Source organism: Haplochromis burtoni, unplaced genomic scaffold (genome assembly GCF_018398535.1).
Source record: "Haplochromis burtoni strain Fernald_Lab_line unplaced genomic scaffold, NCSU_Asbu1 Contig_262, whole genome shotgun sequence".
In the NCBI taxonomy this organism is placed as follows: Eukaryota; Metazoa; Chordata; class Actinopteri; order Cichliformes; family Cichlidae; genus Haplochromis; species Haplochromis burtoni.
Genome location: NW_024582623.1, coordinates 215223 through 235221, shown reverse-complemented (window position 1 = coordinate 235221; position 19999 = coordinate 215223). Strand labels below are relative to the sequence as shown.

At 42.0% G+C, this 19999-nt stretch overlaps 2 protein-coding genes across 5 annotated transcripts; one reads left to right on the top strand and one right to left on the bottom strand.

Annotated features, from left to right (window-relative positions):
* Nucleotides 1-528: 528 nt before the first annotated feature.
* Nucleotides 529-12276, top strand: usp8 (ubiquitin specific peptidase 8). 3 transcript variants are annotated; one of them, XM_014329827.2, is made up of 19 exons: nucleotides 529-647; nucleotides 1307-1483; nucleotides 1638-1782; nucleotides 1890-1975; nucleotides 2090-2231; nucleotides 3082-3124; nucleotides 3215-3386; nucleotides 3567-3729; nucleotides 3832-3973; nucleotides 4155-4441; nucleotides 4535-5008; nucleotides 5672-5746; nucleotides 5886-6184; nucleotides 6599-6820; nucleotides 6909-7119; nucleotides 8585-8821; nucleotides 9028-9170; nucleotides 9294-9426; nucleotides 10731-12276. In XM_014329827.2, the coding sequence occupies exons 2-19, from the start codon at nucleotides 1380-1382 to the stop codon at nucleotides 10887-10889; spliced, it is 3237 nt and encodes a 1078-aa protein (XP_014185313.1). In that variant the 5' UTR covers nucleotides 529-647; nucleotides 1307-1379; the 3' UTR covers nucleotides 10890-12276. The 3 variants fall into 3 exon arrangements, with proteins under 3 accessions (XP_014185313.1, XP_005949061.1, XP_014185312.1); XM_005948999.3 differs by having other exon boundaries at nucleotides 6909-7122; XM_014329826.2 differs by having other exon boundaries at nucleotides 558-625; nucleotides 6909-7122.
* Nucleotides 11925-19685, bottom strand: LOC102289686 (ubiquitin carboxyl-terminal hydrolase 44). Of its 2 annotated transcripts, none has more exons than XM_005948997.3 (7): nucleotides 18028-19685; nucleotides 17382-17597; nucleotides 15362-15557; nucleotides 15034-15249; nucleotides 14787-14929; nucleotides 13788-13923; nucleotides 11925-12740 (listed from the first exon to the last, which is right to left on the bottom strand). In XM_005948997.3, exons 1-7 carry the CDS (start codon nucleotides 19239-19241, stop codon nucleotides 12552-12554), a joined length of 2310 nt encoding a protein of 769 aa, XP_005949059.1. In that variant the 5' UTR covers nucleotides 19242-19685; the 3' UTR covers nucleotides 11925-12551. The 2 variants fall into 2 exon arrangements, with proteins under 2 accessions (XP_005949059.1, XP_005949060.1); XM_005948998.3 differs by having other exon boundaries at nucleotides 17496-17597.
* Between the last annotated feature and the right edge of the window lie 314 nt (nucleotides 19686-19999).

The following is a 19999-nucleotide window of genomic DNA, read 5'->3' as shown; positions in this document are numbered from 1 at the left end:
GCATTAAGAGCAGATTATATACAGATAAGGGTAGTATGAAAGGTGGGAATAGTTATGTACAGATTATGTACAAATAAATGAAGTATACAGATGTTTATATAACTATACAGAGAGCAAATATACAGATGTACTGCGGACAAATGTATAGATGTACTGATGTATACATATGTACAGACATACAGATGAGGTGTATAGAATACAGATATTCTATATTGCTATACAGACGGGCAGATATACAGATGTAATATGAACTAATATACAGATATGTACATATGTACCAATTTGTGGTAAACAGATCTACAGAGTGCTATGAATATATCTACAGCAGTTGAAGAGTAGCGCTATAAACTATAGTAGTGAACAATGTAAGTACGTGCACTTAAAAGTGACAGAGCAATACAGATAAAAATACAGGAGTGATCACAAAATATGTGGTTTGGCAGCAAAGATGTGGGAAACGGGTATCAGGAAAGAAAAAAATGACTCCAGAAGGTGGCGGTAGTGTGATAGTAAGGATGCCAACGTCTAAGAATTAGCTGAAGAAGAAGAAGAAGAGAACGGGTTGGGGAAAAAAGGAGGAAGCGGAACAAGAAATCAGAATCAGCTGTCAAAAAGTGGCTAAAGTGTAAGCAACGGATCATAAAGAGGTATTTTTTAAAACTAAATGTATATTGTCAAACTGTCAGACAGTAATATAGACCTCAGTGATATGGGGGGTGTTATGTACTCGACTGTCTCTGTTGTAGGGAAATTGTTCTCATAAGCTAACCTTAACGCTTAACTACGTGCGCTCCAAGCGCAGCTTGCTAACTGACGTAGCTAGCAGGCTAACGAGGAAGGTAACAACGCCAGGTGCACATTTAAGGGGCTAAATAGCTTTTTTATCAGCCAAGTAGTAGGTTTAAGGTTTAAACCGAATGCTGTCAGTTTAGTTGACCTTTAGCTGCTTCGTAAAAGCATCCAGCCGAGTAGTGGTTAGCGGCTAACATTAGCGAGAAAACTATGTTGTTGTCGTCAGTGTTTACATGCCCTGGGTCTGTTGACTATAGCCAAGCGCCGTGTCATAGCTAATAAGTGATTTATCTGCGAAGTGTCATCGTTTCGGCTTAGCCTGTCCTAATTCTAGACATTTCTAAATACTACACAACCGCCGACGGCACGGGAAAACTTTTTGAGACGTTTTTGCTAACCGTGGCTTAAATGTTCTTTTGCAGATTGAACTGTTCTATGAAACTAGAACAGCAACAGCTGTTCTAGTATAAACGGCGTGTGTTTGTGTTTTTCTCTTTCACAAACATTTATCTAGAGATGTTCGGAGCTTGTCTACACCACTGACCCTTTTGCCTGCCAGTGACCTCTGACTCAACACATTCGCCAAGATGCCTGCAGTTTCCACCGGGGTCAAAGAGCTGTATTTGTCCACCTCTCTGGGGGACCTTAATAAAAAAGCTGAAATTAAGCCAGACAAGACAAGCACTAGAAAGTAATGTTACTATATTTTTTTTGGGCAGAAATTATTACCTAATAAAAAGACATTTGTCACTGATCTCAATTTTCTGGCTTCTGTGACTGAAGCACATTGCAGTCATGTGGAGATGAAAATCTTTAACTTACATATACTTTTTTCGTGTTTGTAGTTATGTCCAGAGTGCCTGCAAAATATTCAAGGCGGCAGAGGAGTGCCGTCTGGACAGAGATGAGGAGAAAGCTTATGTACTGTACATGAAGTATTTGACAGTATATGACATCATCAAGAAGAGACCAGAGTTCAAGCAGCAACCGGTATACCTAATATTTATAAGTTTGTTCATTCTTTTTGTATTGCTAACCTAATGTTTTTTTCACATGAAGGCAGATTATTTACTTGAAGTGTTCTCTGATGTGCACAGGAGTATTACGTGACTATGCTTGGGACAAACAGCTTTAAGAAAGCCATTGAAGAAGCTGAAAAGCTGTCTGAAAGTCTTAAACTCAGGTTAGAGGTTTCAGCTGTCATGATTATGCTCACTTTCTTAATTCAGACACTGTAAAATAGGATATTGATTTTGTTTCACTTAACTGATCTTTATTTCCTACCTATTTTGAATAGGTACGAAGAGGTAGAGGTGAGAAAAAAACTAGAGGAAAAGGAGAGACAAGAGGAGAAGAAGAGGAGGGAGGAAATGACAGAAAAAGATGGCGATCGGGGCTCTCCAAAAACGTCATTCACAAACAGGAAGGACAGCAAAAAGGTGAAGGTTTGAAATGAGTATACACACTGCTGCCAGTGTGTATACTCTTTGCAAAGTATATTATTGCTGGTTTTGGAATTATTTTTGAGGGCCCCATTTATGTAAGATATATAGACTTTGCAATGGATTATTCTTCCATCCAGATGACATAGATGTGTCACCTTCTGCACATTTTGCACACATCACAAAAGGAATACTCAGATAATAGAGTTTGTCAAACTGGTCTGCCTGCATTCAAGACCTGTCCCCCATTGAAAACACTTGGACAACAAAACAGGCCAAAGAAGACTCTGAACTGTATGAAGCTGAACTCAGATAGTGACTGGAAAGCACTTTCCCACAGTAGCTGATCTCCTCAGTTCTTATTAGTTTTTTAAACATGAAATGTGATGCAAGAAAGTGGTGAATCTCCCAACTTTTTTTAGAAATATGTTGTAAATCAAAAAGAGTATTTTACTGTCTTATATGTAACTTTCCGATAGTTTACCAAATTTACGCTTGCATAAAAACTGCATCGATCAATAACCCTCCCAAAAGGATCTAAACTAAAGCAAAGTATAAGAGTTGAATTTTGCAGGTGGTTACAGGTATTGAGATATTTACTGCACACAGCATTTCTGTGCCTTTAAAAAATAAAGTGAGATATAAAGACTTGTATGTTTTCTTTGCTCTACTGGGCATTACAGTGGATTTTAATAATAATAATAATGCAAACACCCGTAGCTTAATTAATATTTGAATGCCTGTATTGAAATCGTAATGATTCTTTTTTGTACCTTTAGTATAAGGGGAAAAATCCAGTTTATGTCAACATGCTAATGAGATGAGTCTTTGTGGATGTGTGTCGCAGGTGAAAGCTGAACAGAATGAACTGAAGAATGCAACCTCAAAAGGTAAAGTGGAAAACCTCAAAGCAGTCACTTTGTTTTTATCTTTGAATTTAGTTGATTTATTAGTGCTGAGTTATGAATTTTGTCTGACAGCTGCGCTGCCTGCTGGTGGGATCACGGCTGAGAAACTTTTCAACATGATGAAGGACCAGACTATTGCAATAATTGTTATGGATGCACGCAGCCATCGAGATTTTGAGGAGTCTCACATTCAGGTCCCGGCTCAAACCTGCATCAGCGTGCCTGAGGAGGCCATTAGCCCAGGGTGAGAAGCGAAGCTTCAAACTTGATTGAAGTTTGTTCTAACACACCATGTGTGATTCATTATCAAATAATAATATGAATGGACTGATCTTTCTACCTTCAGTTTGTTTTTGTGTCTGTGTTTTTTTTGGGGGGGGGGGGTTGGTCAACCTGTGGATAATGAAATGTTTTGACTTTTCAGAATCACTGTGAATCAGATTGAGGCAAAGCTGCCAGAAGAGTCCAAAGAGCACTGGAAACGGCGGGGATTTGTAGATTATGTCATCCTCTTGGATTGGTTCAGTTCTGTCACTGACCTTAAACTGGGGACCACCTTGCAGAGCCTCAAAGATGCTCTTTTTAAGGTAACTGTGTCTGGCGGGTGGTTGACTTTATGCAGTAGCTTGTAAATATCAATACCTGTGTTTTCATGTAAAATTACAATGTTGTGTTTGATAACTGCACAGTGGGACAGCATCACCATCCTGCGTAGTGAGCCGCTGGTGCTGGAGGGTGGCTATGAGAACTGGCTGTTGTTTTACCCCATGTATACGACCAATGCTAAAATTAGACCACCTCGACAGACCATTACCAACACCCTTCCTCAGTGTGAGTATGAGTAGTACAGTTTATTAAAAAAATGGCCCTTTAATGCTATGTTTTCTCATTTTATGAGATAGAAAATAAAAACCACAATATACTTTATATAATTTTGTATTACTCACTTACTTCCTAATTGTGACTGGACTCTTGTCTTACATGTAGACATTTTCTTTGATGTTTTCAACAGTGAACTTTAGCTACCCATCCCTTGAGGAACCAAAACCTCCAACCCCACCTCCACCCGAGCCTGAAGTTTCACTTGAGCCTCAGGAACCATCAGCTCCTGTGCTGGTGAATGGGATCACTCCAGCGGAACCTCCAACATCTAAAACTTCCATAGTCGCTGATAGGTTGCCCGACAGTGTTGATTTCTCTGTCACCGGCTCCACAAATTCAGGTCAGGACTTGGGTAAGAAGACCCCTGCTGCAAGCACATCCAGCCAGTCACCTGCAACACCCAAAGCATTCCCTCAGGTATTGTTTACCCTGATAACTGTTAAACCTTTAGAGAATGCAAAGCATTAAGGACTCCAAATGTGTCTAAACATGACTCTTCTCCTGTCCCAGTTTGACCGTACCAAGAAACCTGAACCTAAGCCCAGCCAAAACGGGTCAGCAAAGGATTCTACTCAGAATGGCCCAGTTGTCCCAGACCGTTCAGTTAAACCACCCTTTGCTCCTAATGCTTCTCTTTCTAAAGAAGAACAAAGTCAGATACACTCCGAAGCAGTGGCATTGATGGAGAAAGCAAAGCAGGAGCAGGAGAAACGCATGCAGCAGCGCCGTTTAGAGGAGGAGAAACAGGAGTCGAAAGAAAGGCTAGAAAAGGAAGAAAGTGAGAAGAGAAAGAAGGAAGAGGAGGAGAGAAGACATCAGGAGAAGAAGAAACTGGAAAGGCAAAAAGCAGAAGATGAGGAAAATAAAATAAACAAAGCATGGGATGAAAAAGACAGGAGAGGAAAAGAGCAGAACTCTGACACACCCTCTAAGAGTATGTCTCTGGATTCCCCAGCTCCCAACCATATTGTTAGTGAGATTAAGGTGAGTCCTCTTCTCTGTCAGAGATAATTACTGTCACAAACAAATGAAAGTTTAAGGTCATCCCACAAGGTCCTAGTGTCTTAAATCATTGGTTAAAAGAAGATGTTAAAAATTCTTCGTCATAATTGCACATCCTAAACAATGTACTTTTTTTTTTTTTTTTTCTTTAAACACACAATCCACTAAACTGTTTTAATGAGTTAAAGGATTAGAACCTAGTTTGGGTCCTAGAGCTAAAGTATAACAATTAGAGCCCAAATAACAATTATTTGTAAAGATAAAACTTCAAATAGTGTAATGCTCCTTATATAAAGGTGGCATGTGTAGGTTGAAACTTTAGATTCTAACCCCCCCATTTTTACTAACTTGTCCTGTTTAGGCTGATCGCTTCCTTCAGTTTAACCTGTCACTGTCAAAATGGAGGAACAGTTTGATAGAGAAGTGAAGCCACTGCTAAACAATTGTAGTTTGTCCTTTATTAAATTTGAAGTCCTGGACACTTGGGGTTAGTGTTGTCTGTCAAACTTGATGCGTTTGTTAGATTTCCGCAGGGCTGTGAGAGACTGTGACTCTCACAGCCCTGCTGTGACTGTGAAAGCCTTTACAATAATTTTTTTGTATGATCTTATTAAATAAAGCGTGTTTGTGTGTGTGTCTTCACAGAGGGAGCCTCTGACCCGAGCAAGGAGTGAAGAGATGGGTAGGAGTGTACCGGGTCTTCCTGATGGTTGGATGAAGGTACCAGATAACCAAACCTGAAATAAGTGATTCATTTGAAATAACTGAGGGTGAAAGTTCAAAGGAAAAAAAGTTTAAAGGTTTATGGTTAAATTTTACCAAATGCTTTTCTTTTCTTCCGCTTAATTTTCTTGGCTAGTTCCTTGACACAGTGACGGGGACCTACCGATACTACCATTCGCCAACCAATCGTGTCCACCTGTACCCTCCTGAAGTCACTGTTCCCCAGACCCCACCATCGACGCCACCAACAGTCAAACAGAAAACACCACGACCAGCTGAGCCAGACACAACCCGTGAACAAGAGCAGGAGCAGTCTAAACTGAAACGCTCCTACTCTTCCCCTGACATCAGTCAGGACCTGAGAGAGGAGGCACAGAAAAAGGCCACTGCCCCGACCGCTACTGCTGTCATACCCACAATCAACAGAGAAACCAAGTAAGACACGCTGTGCACCTATAAATATGTTTTAAGTGAACAGATAATAGCTGCATATTATAAAGGACAATAGAAGCCTGCAAAATACTTCTTCTGGTATGAAGATGATGTGTTGGAGTGTCATAAAGGTGATTCAGATTGTGTTTGTGTGGATAGAAGAGTAGCTTTTGATAGTATTTCCTCAGGCTGTTTAGTTAAATGAGCAGAAAATGTGTGATAAGGTAGTAATTTCAGTGACTGTTCATGTTTAGTTTGAACCTGTTTTACAATTAAATATTATGCTTTTTGTGCTGTTAAAGCAACAATGGTATGTATGACCTGTATTCTTTGTATATATTACACTGTGGTACTTCCTTTGATGATTCATCTGTAGTAACTAGTCTGGCTCTCTTATTTTACTCTTTTCTCTTTCAGACCTGCACCTGCCAAAGTCTATTCTAAAGTGGAGATTGCGCGTCCTTCAGCAGCCAAAATTCGCAACCTCAATCCCACATTTGGGGGTTTGGGCGCATCACTGACTGGCCTTCGTAACCTGGGCAACACATGTTATATGAACTCAATCTTACAGTCTCTTTGCAACACTCCTGCCTTGGCTGAATACTTCAACAACAATTGCTACCTAGAGGATATAAACAGGTTAGATCCGAGATAAGTGGAATTGCTGGTCATAATGAGGTCTGTATGCGGGGGAATGTATAACACCGGAGCCTCTGTTCTCTTTCAGGCACAATATTCTTGGCCACAAAGGGGAGGTGGCCGAGGAGTTTGGTGTAATCATGAAGGCCTTGTGGGCTGGTCTGTACAAGTGCATCAGTCCACGTGACTTCAAGATCACCATAGGCAAGATCAATGAGCAGTTTGCTGGTTATGACCAGCAAGACTCCCAGGAGCTGCTGCTGTTCCTCATGGATGGGCTTCATGAGGACCTCAACAAGGTAGTGTGAAAACTTAATAAGGGGTATTCCACAGCCACCAGTGAGGCATAAACAAAGTCTTACAATGGTTACATAAAAAAGAGAACCATTAACATCTAAATATTCTCACTCTTATTTAAATATTGACTAAATTAACAGTGCATCCTTTATTCTGTTGAACCACAGCTTTCTCAGGTTTCCTTTTAGTATCCCTGTATGTTGTTGCACACTTGCCTGTTAACAATGAAGTCCTAGTCTTTTTTATCATTTTCCTTCTTTCTGTTTTTTTCACTGGGTTTCATTTTGATGGCAAATTAGAGAGTAAGTAAATAGCTGTGTGTCTTTGGTCCTCCTGCAGCAGTGTGCGTGTGACGTGTCTGCATCTGTCTGGTCTGATGCTCTGTCAGAACCTCTGTGCATGTTGACCCAAGACATGCTCATTGCCTGTATCAACAGATGTCTTTCCTTTCGTTTATTTTGTTTTTACTGGCTTCATGTGCATTTAGATCAGGGGGGGACGACGACAAAGGAATTGTGTGATTGTATGTTTTTGTTTTTTTTTTACAACTCAGCTGTAAGAGGCTGATATTGTGGTCACCTACATTTGTGAAGCAATAGATCGAGAACAAGGTGATGTAAGACCTTAAAAATGATGCTGTATGTGTATGTACTAATAATCTTGGATACATTTGAATCTCAATGACCTTGACCTCAAGGTTAGAGTACTTCTGATAACTGTATTTCTGAAAATCTTGTGACTGCAATGACTTTTTGAAATTGATACCCTAGGTGTGTCTACTAGGAGGCTGAGGGGTCACCAGTATTTTATATTTTTAAACTTACTATAACCACAAAGGTAGTAGGGTTTTTTTTCTGAGTTATTTTTCCTATTGAAGGTCTTTTATTTATACTGTTAGAGTATCAGCTGAGTGATACAGTGACAATTGTCTCCACCTGGGGTGGTTGCAGAAGTACATCAACCCATTTTCTTTTTGAGCATAGGATGCCGATTCGATTGTAGCAGCTGGTGATGTGCATTTGTCATCACGCACGCCATCTCATCATGTCCCTTTTGTGTGATCTTCTGACCTGTGTGCCATCATGCTGGCCCAGTCCCAGTCCACTCTGTCTCTCTGGGATAATTGATTTTTTTTTTTTTTTTAAATCATACTAATTAATAAGGTATTAATTAGCAAGTGTTAACCTGCCATATCTTCCTGCCTGTCATACTGAGAGTGAACTGGCTGAACTGCATGCTAATAAGCTGAACAATACTCGAGAGATGAATACAGAGATTATGGCTTGAAAATTCTTCATGTAGTTTTTAGTGATTTTTCACTTCTCCCTGCAACGTTGATATCGATAGGTGGTATAGTGAACATCTGCCATTATTCATTGATTTTTAATTGAATCACAAAGGCAGGTGTCTCTAGCCGTTAATTTGGGCTTGTGTCATTTTAAATTATTTTCTTTCACTTCTGGTCAGGCGGACAACAGGAAGCGGTACAAGGAAGAAGAAAATGACCATCTGGATGATCAAACGGGTGCTGACCTGGCCTGGAGCAAACACAAGCTTCTGAACGAGTCCATCATCGTAGCACTGTTCCAGGGGCAGTTCAAGTCCACTGTGCAATGTCTGACTTGCCATCGCAAGTCACGGACATTTGAGACCTTCATGTACCTGTCGCTGCCACTGGCCTCCACCAGCAAGTGCTCCCTACAGGTCAGGGCATATCAAAGCATGTTTTTGCTCTCGTGTCAAGCACACGTATTGTTATCTAACATATTCACATCGTGACAGCATTTGTTTCTCTGAATTCATTCTGACAAACTAGCCAATTGAATGTATTGTGGTTGTGTAGATCATATTACTCTTGATTAAATGCATAACTATGGTTAATAATTAGTGATTTTTCTACTTCCGGGTAGGATTGTCTGAGGCTATTTTCCAAGGAAGAGAAGCTGACTGACAACAACAAGGTGTTCTGCAGACACTGCAAAGCCCACAGAGACTCCACCAAGAAACTGGAGATCTGGAAGGTCCCACCCATCCTCCTGGTGCACTTGAAACGGTCTGTAATCAAAGCAGTAAAACAGTTTTTATCGGTCTATTTTCACTCCTCACTTTATAAGCTTTACAGGAGTGCTATTTTTGACATTAACATTATTTCCTGTTGTGGGGGTTCTTCCTGCAGGTTCTCCTATGAGGGTAGATGGAAGCAGAAACTGCAGACATCTGTAGACTTCCCTTTAGATAGTCTGGACCTGGCCCAGTACGTCATTGGACCCAAACAGAGCCTGAAGAGATACAACCTTTACGGAGTGTCTGTAAGTGAAACTGAAATGACTGCTGCTGTTTTTACCGCTCTGGTGTAAAAGATTGATGAAGTATTGTTGTCACCCCGCCAGGCAGGCGGGCTTCATGGACACCTAAATTTGTGAATGCAATAACTCGAGAATGTAGCTGTGAGTAGTGAGCAGTAGCTTCAAATTGATAACATGGGAACATGTACAAAAAAATCTCTTCTAATCTCAGTGACCTCAAACTAAATGTCAGAGGTCACATATTCTGAACATCTTTGCACCTGCAATAACTTGAGAAGTAAGTCACCTAGGGTTTTCAAACTGAAACCATTGTGGTGTCTACTAAAAATCTTTGATCACTTTCAATCTCAGTAACCTTGACCTCAAGGTCAATTTATGCACTAAACAAAATTTTAACATAAACATTTTATTCTGAAATAACAGTCTGCTCAGGAACCCTCTGAGCCGATCTATATAAATATGATTTCCTGAACTGTATTAAGTTGAGGCATAATGCCAACAGGTCTTGTGTCCTGGGCAGTAAATTCAGCAGGTACCACCATGATACCATTTCTCTATTTTGGTGAGAAAGAAGTGTTTGTATGTAGTTTGGTCTCGGTATAGCTGCTTCTACTGACAGACACAGGATTCGTTAAAGGTCTGGCTGAATGACCAAATTATTTATATATACCAATTCTGATATCTTCATAGTCAAAATCTCAAGTTGTATATGGTATCATCTGTGGTAAGATCAGCAGATGAGCAATGATTACAAACTGCTACATGCAAAGTTTAAGGTCTGCTTACTGAACAAAACTGGTGAATTTTTAAAATTATTTTGACATGGTGCAATATCTTTGGTCCCACTCAGGCTTCAGTAAACGTTAAATTGATAGATCTAGCATGGGCCATTTAGTTTTGTATGATCAATCTGTGAAAACCTGGGCTTTTTAAGAACACTTTTTTTTTTTTTTTTTTTTTTTTTTTTTTTTTAAATGAGTTGTTTGGTTTCCCAAATATAACAAATATAGGGAGCAAGGTGGATGTACAGTTTATCAAAGTAACATCAACAATTGTCTAAATGATAAAACAATGAGTTGGATCTGCTTGGGGACTACAGCCAGTCTTTTGGCAAATAGGCAACACAAGAGCTGTACTGGCTCAGTAGCTTTGGTACATAAATGTGTTTGGTCCCTAAACAGCAAGACAGGATAGTAAAATATTTATACAGGCAAGATTGGAAAGAAAAAACCTGGTTTAAAACATTGAAAACAGCAGCCTGTAATGCTTAAGTAACAGTTGATTGTCGTCTGCTTTTCCACTACCAGAACCACTATGGGGGTTTAGATGGTGGCCATTACACAGCCTACTGTAAGAATGCCGCCAAACAGCGCTGGTACAAGTTCGACGACCATGAGGTGTCTGACATTTCCACCTCCTCCGTCAAGTCCTCTGCAGCCTATATCCTGTTTTACTCCACCCTGTGATGGTGCTGTGGGACATAAAGGAGGCACACTAATACACCAGAGCAGCAATGCTTTTTTCTTTTTAGAATCACAGCTCTGAGGACCTGGTGCACAAAGCTGCAGTTAACTTGTCGGGGAGTTACTCGAGCGAGTGGCCATGAGATCTCGTCTGTCCCAGAAAGGAGAACGGTGCAGGCACACTGTGCAACGCTTCAGCTACTAGAGGAGCCATAGCTGTTTAAAATATGCCATCTGTTCACGTTACTGATCATCTAGAGAGTAAATGGATCCTCCTTTAAATCTGACTTCTCTACCATAGTTGTGCTGTAGGGCTGACCGCTGGTCCAGACGCTCTTCACTCGCATTTCTTTCACACTCGGTGTGGACAGCGCTATCGCAGAACTGATTTTCAGCTTTCTTGTACTGTGCATACACAGGATTAACAGTTAGGTGGCATGTACATACCTACCTACGCTGATGTTGCACATTACAAATGTAAATACTTTAGGGCAAAATATTTATCTGTTAAGTGACCAAATTATTATTATTTTTTTCGTGAAAGTAGCAGCCATTATATTATCTCCATATTCATAAAGGCAAACCATATGTTTTAGGGGTTTACCTGTAGAGCCTTCTCTTGTTTATTAACGAGGGGTGTTGAAGAGACTGTGACTGATTTTTAGCATTCTTCCTGAGGTAAAGGACGGAGTTTTGCTTGTTCATATTAGCCACATTCTTGCACTTATCCACTTATGCAATCACATTAAGTTGTTTATGTAGAACATATGTTTAACAGCCGATTTCAGCGCTCTACTCAGAATGCTTTAAACTGATGCTGATATCTTCTCTGTCTTGCTCGGTTCAGCTAATGAAAGGAAACCCTACAGTCTTCTGTAAAGGTTATTGTCAGTTAAACATACTTACTCTTTACATGATTATACTCAAACACTATTTAGAGGCAAATGTATCAGGATAGATTGACATCCTGTTTGGTTCATACTAGTGATTTTTGGTCTTTATTTGTTTGAGGCTTGGTTAGATTTCTTTTTTTTTTTCTTTCAGGAATTACTTTAATGTTTAGTATTGAGCTGGAGAATGTGAAGACGTGAGAAATTGACCTTAGCCACTTACACGAGTGTGATAGGGTCAACGCACTCTGCCTGACTGACCAGCCGACTGACAAGGGCAAGCACAAAGTAAGCTGATTATTTTTTTAGAATGGACCAGAGCTCTTAAGGGGTAGGATTAGACTCTGAACTTCCTGACTGTTTTTATTGCCTCGCATGAGATCATGTGCTATTTTCTTTTCACTTGTACCCCCCCCCCAATGTTCTGAAAGTGTTTCAGATATAACGATTATATTAATCTCAAACAACTCATGTCTATTTATTAAAACTGCTTCAAATTAGTTTCTGTGTGTGTTTGTGAACAAATGTTCCAAGATATTTTCAGCATGTATTAAGTACTGTCATAAAGCCCTTATCAACCTGATGTCCCTGTCTTCCTGTGGTTTGGAGATAGTGTGATAGTTAAACATTATACATTAACACTGAACTCACAATTTATTTCTAATTGTTATGGAGATGCTAACAGTACAAAGAGCAGCAGAGATGTTGAACCAAATGCAGATGATAAGAAACATTTTCAAGAGGGAAACTGATTTTGGTCTTCTATTTGCAAAGCTCACAGTCCTTGGATCTTTGGCTTCTGGAAAGGCTTGCGGCTGTAGAGCAGCATGTAGGCGTTGGGAGATTGCACCAGGGTGTCCTGTACCTCTCTGACAAGCGAGTCGTCAAACAAGTGCCAGGTCTGGGCTGAGGCGTTGTGGCACAGAGCCGTATAGTGACCCATGTTCAGATGACCTGTGTGGTTCTGTTAAAAAATATGAAATGAATACATTAAAAAAACAGATGTGGTGAAAACTCCATGGTTTTCCACACAGTTTGTCATTTCATGTAAATATTACAGTTTTAATTACATAACAGGTGCCAAGTCCTAAACATTAAACCCTTTGTGTTGCCTGGGTGATCTTAAAATGATGCAAAGCACATTGTGGCAATGCCAAAAGTTTTTCTGTAATGTTACAGATTTGTGTTTTACTATTTAAGCCCAAAAAAGTTGGGTTTGTTTCATTAACTGCAGCAGCATTTCTTTATCACGTATTAAAACTGGGACAGTTTATTGAAGCTGCACTTCATTTTCCTCATACTGAGTTATCTCACATTAAATTATTAAACTACTTTACACTGTTAGAAGGGGGATTGGTTCACTGCTCCAGCCCACATAAGATCAAATTGGCCCAGGATGAAAAATGAGTTTTGCGCCCCTGCCTAAGAAAAAGTCTGGCACCAGGGGTGTTCCTAGGAATTTTAAAATGGTCTCTTTAATATTGCAGCTGTTGATTATTTTAATTATATAATAATGTAATTTATCAGGAAATTAATAACCAAAGATTTAAAAAGCTGCAAAATAAATAGTATAAATACAGTAATTGCATCCAAAATATAGTGGAGTAACAGAAGAAAGCAACAACACGTCCAAATAAGTCTCAGTAAATCACTGGAGTAAATGTACTCAGTTACATTCCTACTGGTAGTATTCATGCTCTTATATAACAGTGTTGGGGACTGTAAGATTAACAGTACTCTAGTCCAACCTGCCAAAGATGACTGTCCTCAAGGGCTGAGGGCAGTCATCTTTCAGAAGGGGCTGTTGCCACCCCATGCCCCCCTTCTGGACATACCCCTGACTGCCAAAGTGGCGTCATGCATTTCATTTACAGCCCTGAGCCTTCGCCGTCTCGGCAGTCATGCATCCCCAAGTCTTTGAATCTACGAGTGTGGATGTTTGCAGTGCGCTCAAATATCTTTCGGCAAAACACAAACATGACCTCACAAATTCATATTCATGTTCACTCACCACAACAGCATAAAGATGGTATGAAGAATCTGAGACATTATGCACTGAGCTCGACAGAAATGGGGTCAAGTCGAGCTTCATGGGGAACGCGACATTAGTCCTCAGTTTCACCTGCTTCTTCCCCTTACAGCCAAACCTGCGGCGGAGGAAATAAGTTTAGTTTGAAACACTGACTCTTAAAAAACAGTGGGGGTTATTGATTTATCTTAGCCTTCCTGTATCTCCGGGGTATTTGGAAGCAGAAACACTTCATAATAGAATGCATAACGAGTATTAAGTATTCATGATGCCTGCTGAATTAATGCATGCATGAATACATGTTATTTGTAGCAAAGGTCGGTTACTCAATACTGATAAATGGCGCTATTCGTGTTTTTGTACTTACAAGCAAAAAGACCATTATTGGAAATCAGTTAATTAATTTTTTGAGTCTTTATTGTCTAATAATTTAACAAACTCAGTCCTTGAATTATTCAAATGCATATTGTTGCTTCTCTGTTACTGTCATGACCTTTGTTGCTGTAATTCAAATAGACCAAAAACAGACTGAAATTGGTCACTAAAAAAATGAATGTCTCCAGAGCAGTGGCGGATCTAGAAAATTGTACATGGGGAAGAACCGATTTATTTAAGCATCTGTTTTTTCCCCCTCAAGCCTATAAAGCCTTCTTGGTTTTGCTCAATTTTGGTCATGATGATATTAATTGTATCATGTGACGTGAATGTGAAAGTTTTGTGCACTGCCGTTTTCACGATCAACACTGAATCTAGGCAACATCGACTAAGTCCTTTAATTGCTTTCAAACAGCACCCTGCTGAAGTTCATCTCCTTCTAAAGATCAAAGATCTCAGAGCAGCTACACTCCTGAGTGGACCTTAAAGTGAGATTATGCTCTGCTAAATGTTACACATCCATTCATAAAATTTAAAGATTTTATCGACTGAACATATACTCTGTAAATAAAGTATCTTAAGAGATGACGATCCATTCCTTCTCACCGTTTTAGGTGTAACATGAGGATCTCTGGAGGTTTGTCCAAACTAGTGATGACCGCCGTTTCTCTCCTCATCCTGCACACTGAACACAGCAGCTGCTCTCCCCCAGTTAGGACAGTCTGCTCGAAGAACAGCGACAGACAGTCCTGCACAACATGAAACGAGAATAAAAGACAAGCACAGAACTGCAGGGATGAGACCGTCAGTATATCAAATGCAAACAGTCTGAATGGTGTTTAAAAAAACCTGCCTGAATGGAGCACTTAAGGATGCCGGCAGGAATCGGAAGTGACAGCACAGTAAACGTTTGTGTGCTGTACGCCTGCTGATCGCAGTGCATGCAGAGGGTTATGTAGCTCAGCTGGCCCTCAAACAGCTGTGACACAATGGTGCTTTCAGTGGTGCAGTACCTATTGTGTTCTTGCCTTTGCTGTCGTATTGAACAGTGCATCTGGTCCTTTGCAACCTTGTAAACAATCACATACGCACAAAAACACACTCAGTTATGGTTTCCGTAGGTTTATATTACAGAGAGGAACAGGCTATGTGATGGTGCAGATGCGCAGGTGTCTCTGCACCTTTTTCAGGTCGTCGTGTAGCGTGTTAAGGAGAAAGAGGAGCAGTTCCTGGGCGTCCTGCTGGGAGTAGTTGTTGAACTGGGGAAAGATGGAGCACAGCACCGACCTCGCCTCTACGGGGGCACAGCTGGAGTTCGTCCCCAGCCACATCTCCTCTAGCAGGCGGACAAACACCTCAGCGACAAGGCACTTGGACCTGCATGAAAAGAGGTTAAACTACTGGAAAAAAAACATGACTGCCAACCCTCAGGTGAGTCCGAGAATAAAACGAAGATGCTCAGTCTTAGTCTGTGAAGGTTCTCAGTCATCCAGGTCATGGTAGTCAAAGGAGCTTGCAAAGAAAAGCGTCTGGACTTCTTTAAGTTGCTTGAAGACGTTTCACCTCTCATCTGAGAAGCTTCTTCAGTTCTAAGGTCAAATGGTGGAGAGTCCCAGATTTAAACCCAGTGGGAGTTTCCCCCCACAGAGGGACAAAAGGACCCCCTGATGATCCTCTACATCACATGAGCCAAGGTGTGAAAACGGGTGTGGGTCCCAATCAGCCAGGGTTTCGGGTGAGCTCATTGTGAAACCTGGCCCCACCTTATCATGCGATTTCCTGAGGTCAGATGGCCCAGGATGTGAGTGGGCGTTAAGGCGTCTGGGAAGGGAACTCAAAACTGGATTATAGATGGCAGACGGTGTCGTAAACCACCGCCTCTGTTCAAAGATGGTCGCTCACAGTGGACATAGATGGCTTCTTTCACTCCTCTTTCAAACCATCTGTCCTCTCTGTCCAAAATGTGAACATTGGCATCCTCAAAAGAGTGACCTTTGTCCTTTAGATGCAGATGGACTGCTGAGTCTTGTCCTGTGGAGGTGGCTCTTCTGTGTTGTGCCATGCGCTTGTGAAGTGGCTGTTTGGTCTCTCCAATGTAGAGGTCTGGGCATTCCTCGCTGCACTGTACAGCATACACCACATTGTTAAGTCTGTGTTTTGGCGTTTTGTCTTTCGGGTGAACCAGTTTGTCTGAGTGTTGCTGGGTCTGAAATGCACCGGGATGTCATGCTTGGAGAAAACTCTCCTGAGTTTCTCTGATACACCGGCTACATAGGGGATGACAATGTTGTTGCGTCTGTCTTTCTTATCCTCCCTCGCTGGTGTCTGATCTTCTTTTCTGTGCCTCTTTGCTGACTTTAAAACGCCCATTAGGATACCGCATGTTTTGAGTGCTTCCTTTACATGTGTGTCCTATGTAGCCGGTGTATCAGAAACTCAGGAGAGTTTTCTCCAAGCACGACATCCCAGTGTATTCAGACCCAGCAACACGACTCAGACAAAAACTGGTTCACCCGAAAGACAAAACTCCAAAACACAGACTTAACAATGTGGTGTATGCTGTACAGTGCAGGAGGAATGCCCAGACCTCTACATTGGAGAGACCAAACAGCCACTTCACAAGCGCATGGCACAACAAGAAGAGCCACCTCCACAGGACAAGACTCAGCAGTCCATCTGCATCTAAAGGACAAAGGTCACTCTTTTGAGGATGCCAATGTTCACATTTTGGACAGAGAGGACAGATGGTTTGAAAGAGGAGTGAAAGAAGCCATTTATGTCTACTGTGAGCGACCATCTTTGAACAGAGGCGGTGGTTTACGACACCGTCTGCCATCTATAATCCAGATTTGAGTTCCCTTCCCAGACGCCTTAACGCCCACTCACATCCTGGGCCATCTGACCTCAGGAAATCGCATGATAGGGTGGGGCCAGATTTCACAATGAGCTCACCCGAAACCCTGGCTGATTGTGACCCACACCCGTTTTCACACCTTGGCTCATGTGATTAGGTAGAGGATCATCAGGGGATCCTTTGTCCCTCTTTGGGGGGAAACTCCCACTGGGTTTAAATCTGAGACTCTCCACCATTTGACCTTAGAACTGAAGAAGCTTCTTGGATGAGAGGTGAAACGTCTTCAAGCAACTTAAAGACGTCCAGACGCTTTTCTTTCCAAGATCCTTAGACATGCTCAGTCTTACTTTTCCAGTTCTCTGCGTGTTTCCTGATCCAGGAGGTGCTCTACGAGGGGCACGGTGGAGCACAGGCACTGTAACACTGCATTTAAGTAGCAAGAGTTGCCAGAATTGTCTAACCCACACACTCCTGGTCTGTTCCAGTTGTTCTGCAGCCTCACTGCAGAGCTGCACCTGTGTTTTCCTTTCACCGTCACCTGACCACAGATGTTGGTGTTTGTCCTGCAGGAAAATTTAGTCAAGCAAAAATATCAAATATATCAATGACAGGATTTATTTGTTCAAATCTTCACATTAAAAGGTAACAATATTAAAAACCCTGGTTATCACATTAGAATGTGGTGTGTCAAGTGGTGGGATAGATAACACAGGAAATTAAAAATCAGCTACAAGTAGCAGTAAGGCTCTATGGCAGGTTATGTGGGGTGATGAGCAAGGAAGGAAGACAAAGTCAGAATCGGGTTATGGGTGCTCAAGGCTCAGTGATAAGTGTGGGGATCAAAGATCTAAAACACACACTTATAAATTAAATACTAAGCTAAATATAAAGTTTTCAGAATTTCGTTTTTTTCTGTTTGGCTTATTTCATTCATCAAACATTGCAGCAGCCATAAGACGTTGCAGAAGATCTGTGACAAAAAGCGGGACTAACCTTTGCTTACAAATATTTGAGACATTTTTCTCTTGGTATGAGCTGCTGTTCAGTCGTGGCAGAACGGGCACGGCGGTGCTGCTGTTCATGGCCAGCTGAGAGGCCAGAGTCCTGGTGAACTGTGTCAGGTTGACCTTCTTTCCTGAGCACTGGCTCTGCAGAGTGTGGAGCACAAATGTGTTGATGCAGATCACATGCAGCGTCACCCAAAGGCCTGGGAGGAATACATCCACCCCTGTTCCTTTTGGATCAGACAGGGGAACGAGGGCAGGTCCTGTCCAACCCTGCAGGTGGGCAATGAGTTCAGACATCATGGAGCCCTCAGGTGGTGAAGATGGTGGCCTCTTAACAGCGGGAACAAAATGAATGGTGAACCCTAATCTAGACAAGATGTGTGTGAGCCTTTCCTCCATCCAGGCGGAGCTATCCAGCTGAACCACACACCTGTGGTTGCAGAAAGGTCTCAGCAAGTGTCTGACCACCTGCTCGACAACAGATTTCTTACTCTGCCTCTGGAGCTGCTCTGGACAGTACAGATACATGTTACAGATGAACCCCGAGCTTGGGTCACAGAGGAGAGCGAGATAAAGAGAGTAGTGCTCCTGCTGAGAGGACAGTCTGTATTTCTTTACAGCCAGGTTTGGCCCCGGCGTATGGAGGGCCTGGTAGCGCTGGGTTATGTGGCCACAGAAAGCAGAGAGGACTTCCAGCTTTTCTCCATCCTCCAGTCTGGTCAGAGACAGCAGGTCGGCCTGGATGCTGTTTCTCTTTAGCACGCCCTGCCATCCGTCTAGTTTCACATTTAGATCATGCCCAAAGTTGCAGTTCTCCCCCAAAGACAGGCCGCTCTGCAGGACCACAGAAAACCACGTCACTGCATCAGCATACCCCTCCTCAGACACATCTGTGCTCTGCTCCCTGCTCTGGCAGTGTGACTGCCGATTTGGCCCTGCCTTCACACCGGCAGCTCTCCTGATCAGCTCCCGGATCGCTTCTCTGTCCAGCACCTCCAGCAGAAGCTCCCTGGCTGTGTAGTAAACCTGGCAATTGGGGCTGGGCCGAGTCTTTGTCAGAGGCTTCACCTTTTTGGACTTTTGGAAGATATTCGGTAAGCAAAGGGTGTCCCTCTGGGTAGCTTCACGCGGTATGTCCACCAGGTGGCAGTCCTCGGACATCCAGGCGCACTCCTTCACTGACAGAGCTTTGGCCTTCATCGTTCAACCTGTGCGCGCTAAGAAAAAGCCATCTCAAAATATGTATTTGTTTGGGAGCAAAAGGAGAAGATAGCCTCAGACGGCGGTGTTTTTAATATCCTGTGTGCTATCCGGAAAACTGTGTGTGCTGTTCATGTTCATCTGATCCTCAGGTGAATCCAGCGCTCAGGAGAATCCGCTTTTAGGTAAATCACCTGGGATCCGCAGTAGCCAGACAACTGTGTCCTGGCAACGTAAACACAGCGCTCGTGACGCGCTTCTGACTTGTGGTGCGCGTGACTCCAGGATTTAACTTGTCATTTAGCAAAACACTATGAAGAACTAACTCACGGAGAATGTGTTTACTGTGTATCTGTCGGGTATCGTTTGAGCTACGTGCAGTTCTTCAGAGTCTCCACTAGATGGTGCTCTGTGGTGAACCAGTGCGGCTTTTGGGAACCTACCAGGGACGTTAAACTGTGTGTTTTCAAAACAAAACAGGAACTTTTCTGTAATTGTTATTGTTTATCTATTACTTAATTACTTTGGTGTAGTTTGAATGGCAGTGATTGAGGTCTTTATCAGTAGGAAATGTTGTAAAACCTTTGAAACTACAGTTCAAAGTCCAAATTCAGTGCCCTCTGATTTTCCAAAGCTGCCCTGTGGGCCAGATTGGGGTCTTTGATGGGCCGATTCTGGACCACGGGCATTGTGTTTGACACCCCTGCTCTAATCTGTTTTTAATAATTAATTTTTTTAAAACACCTGACCAGGTGTGG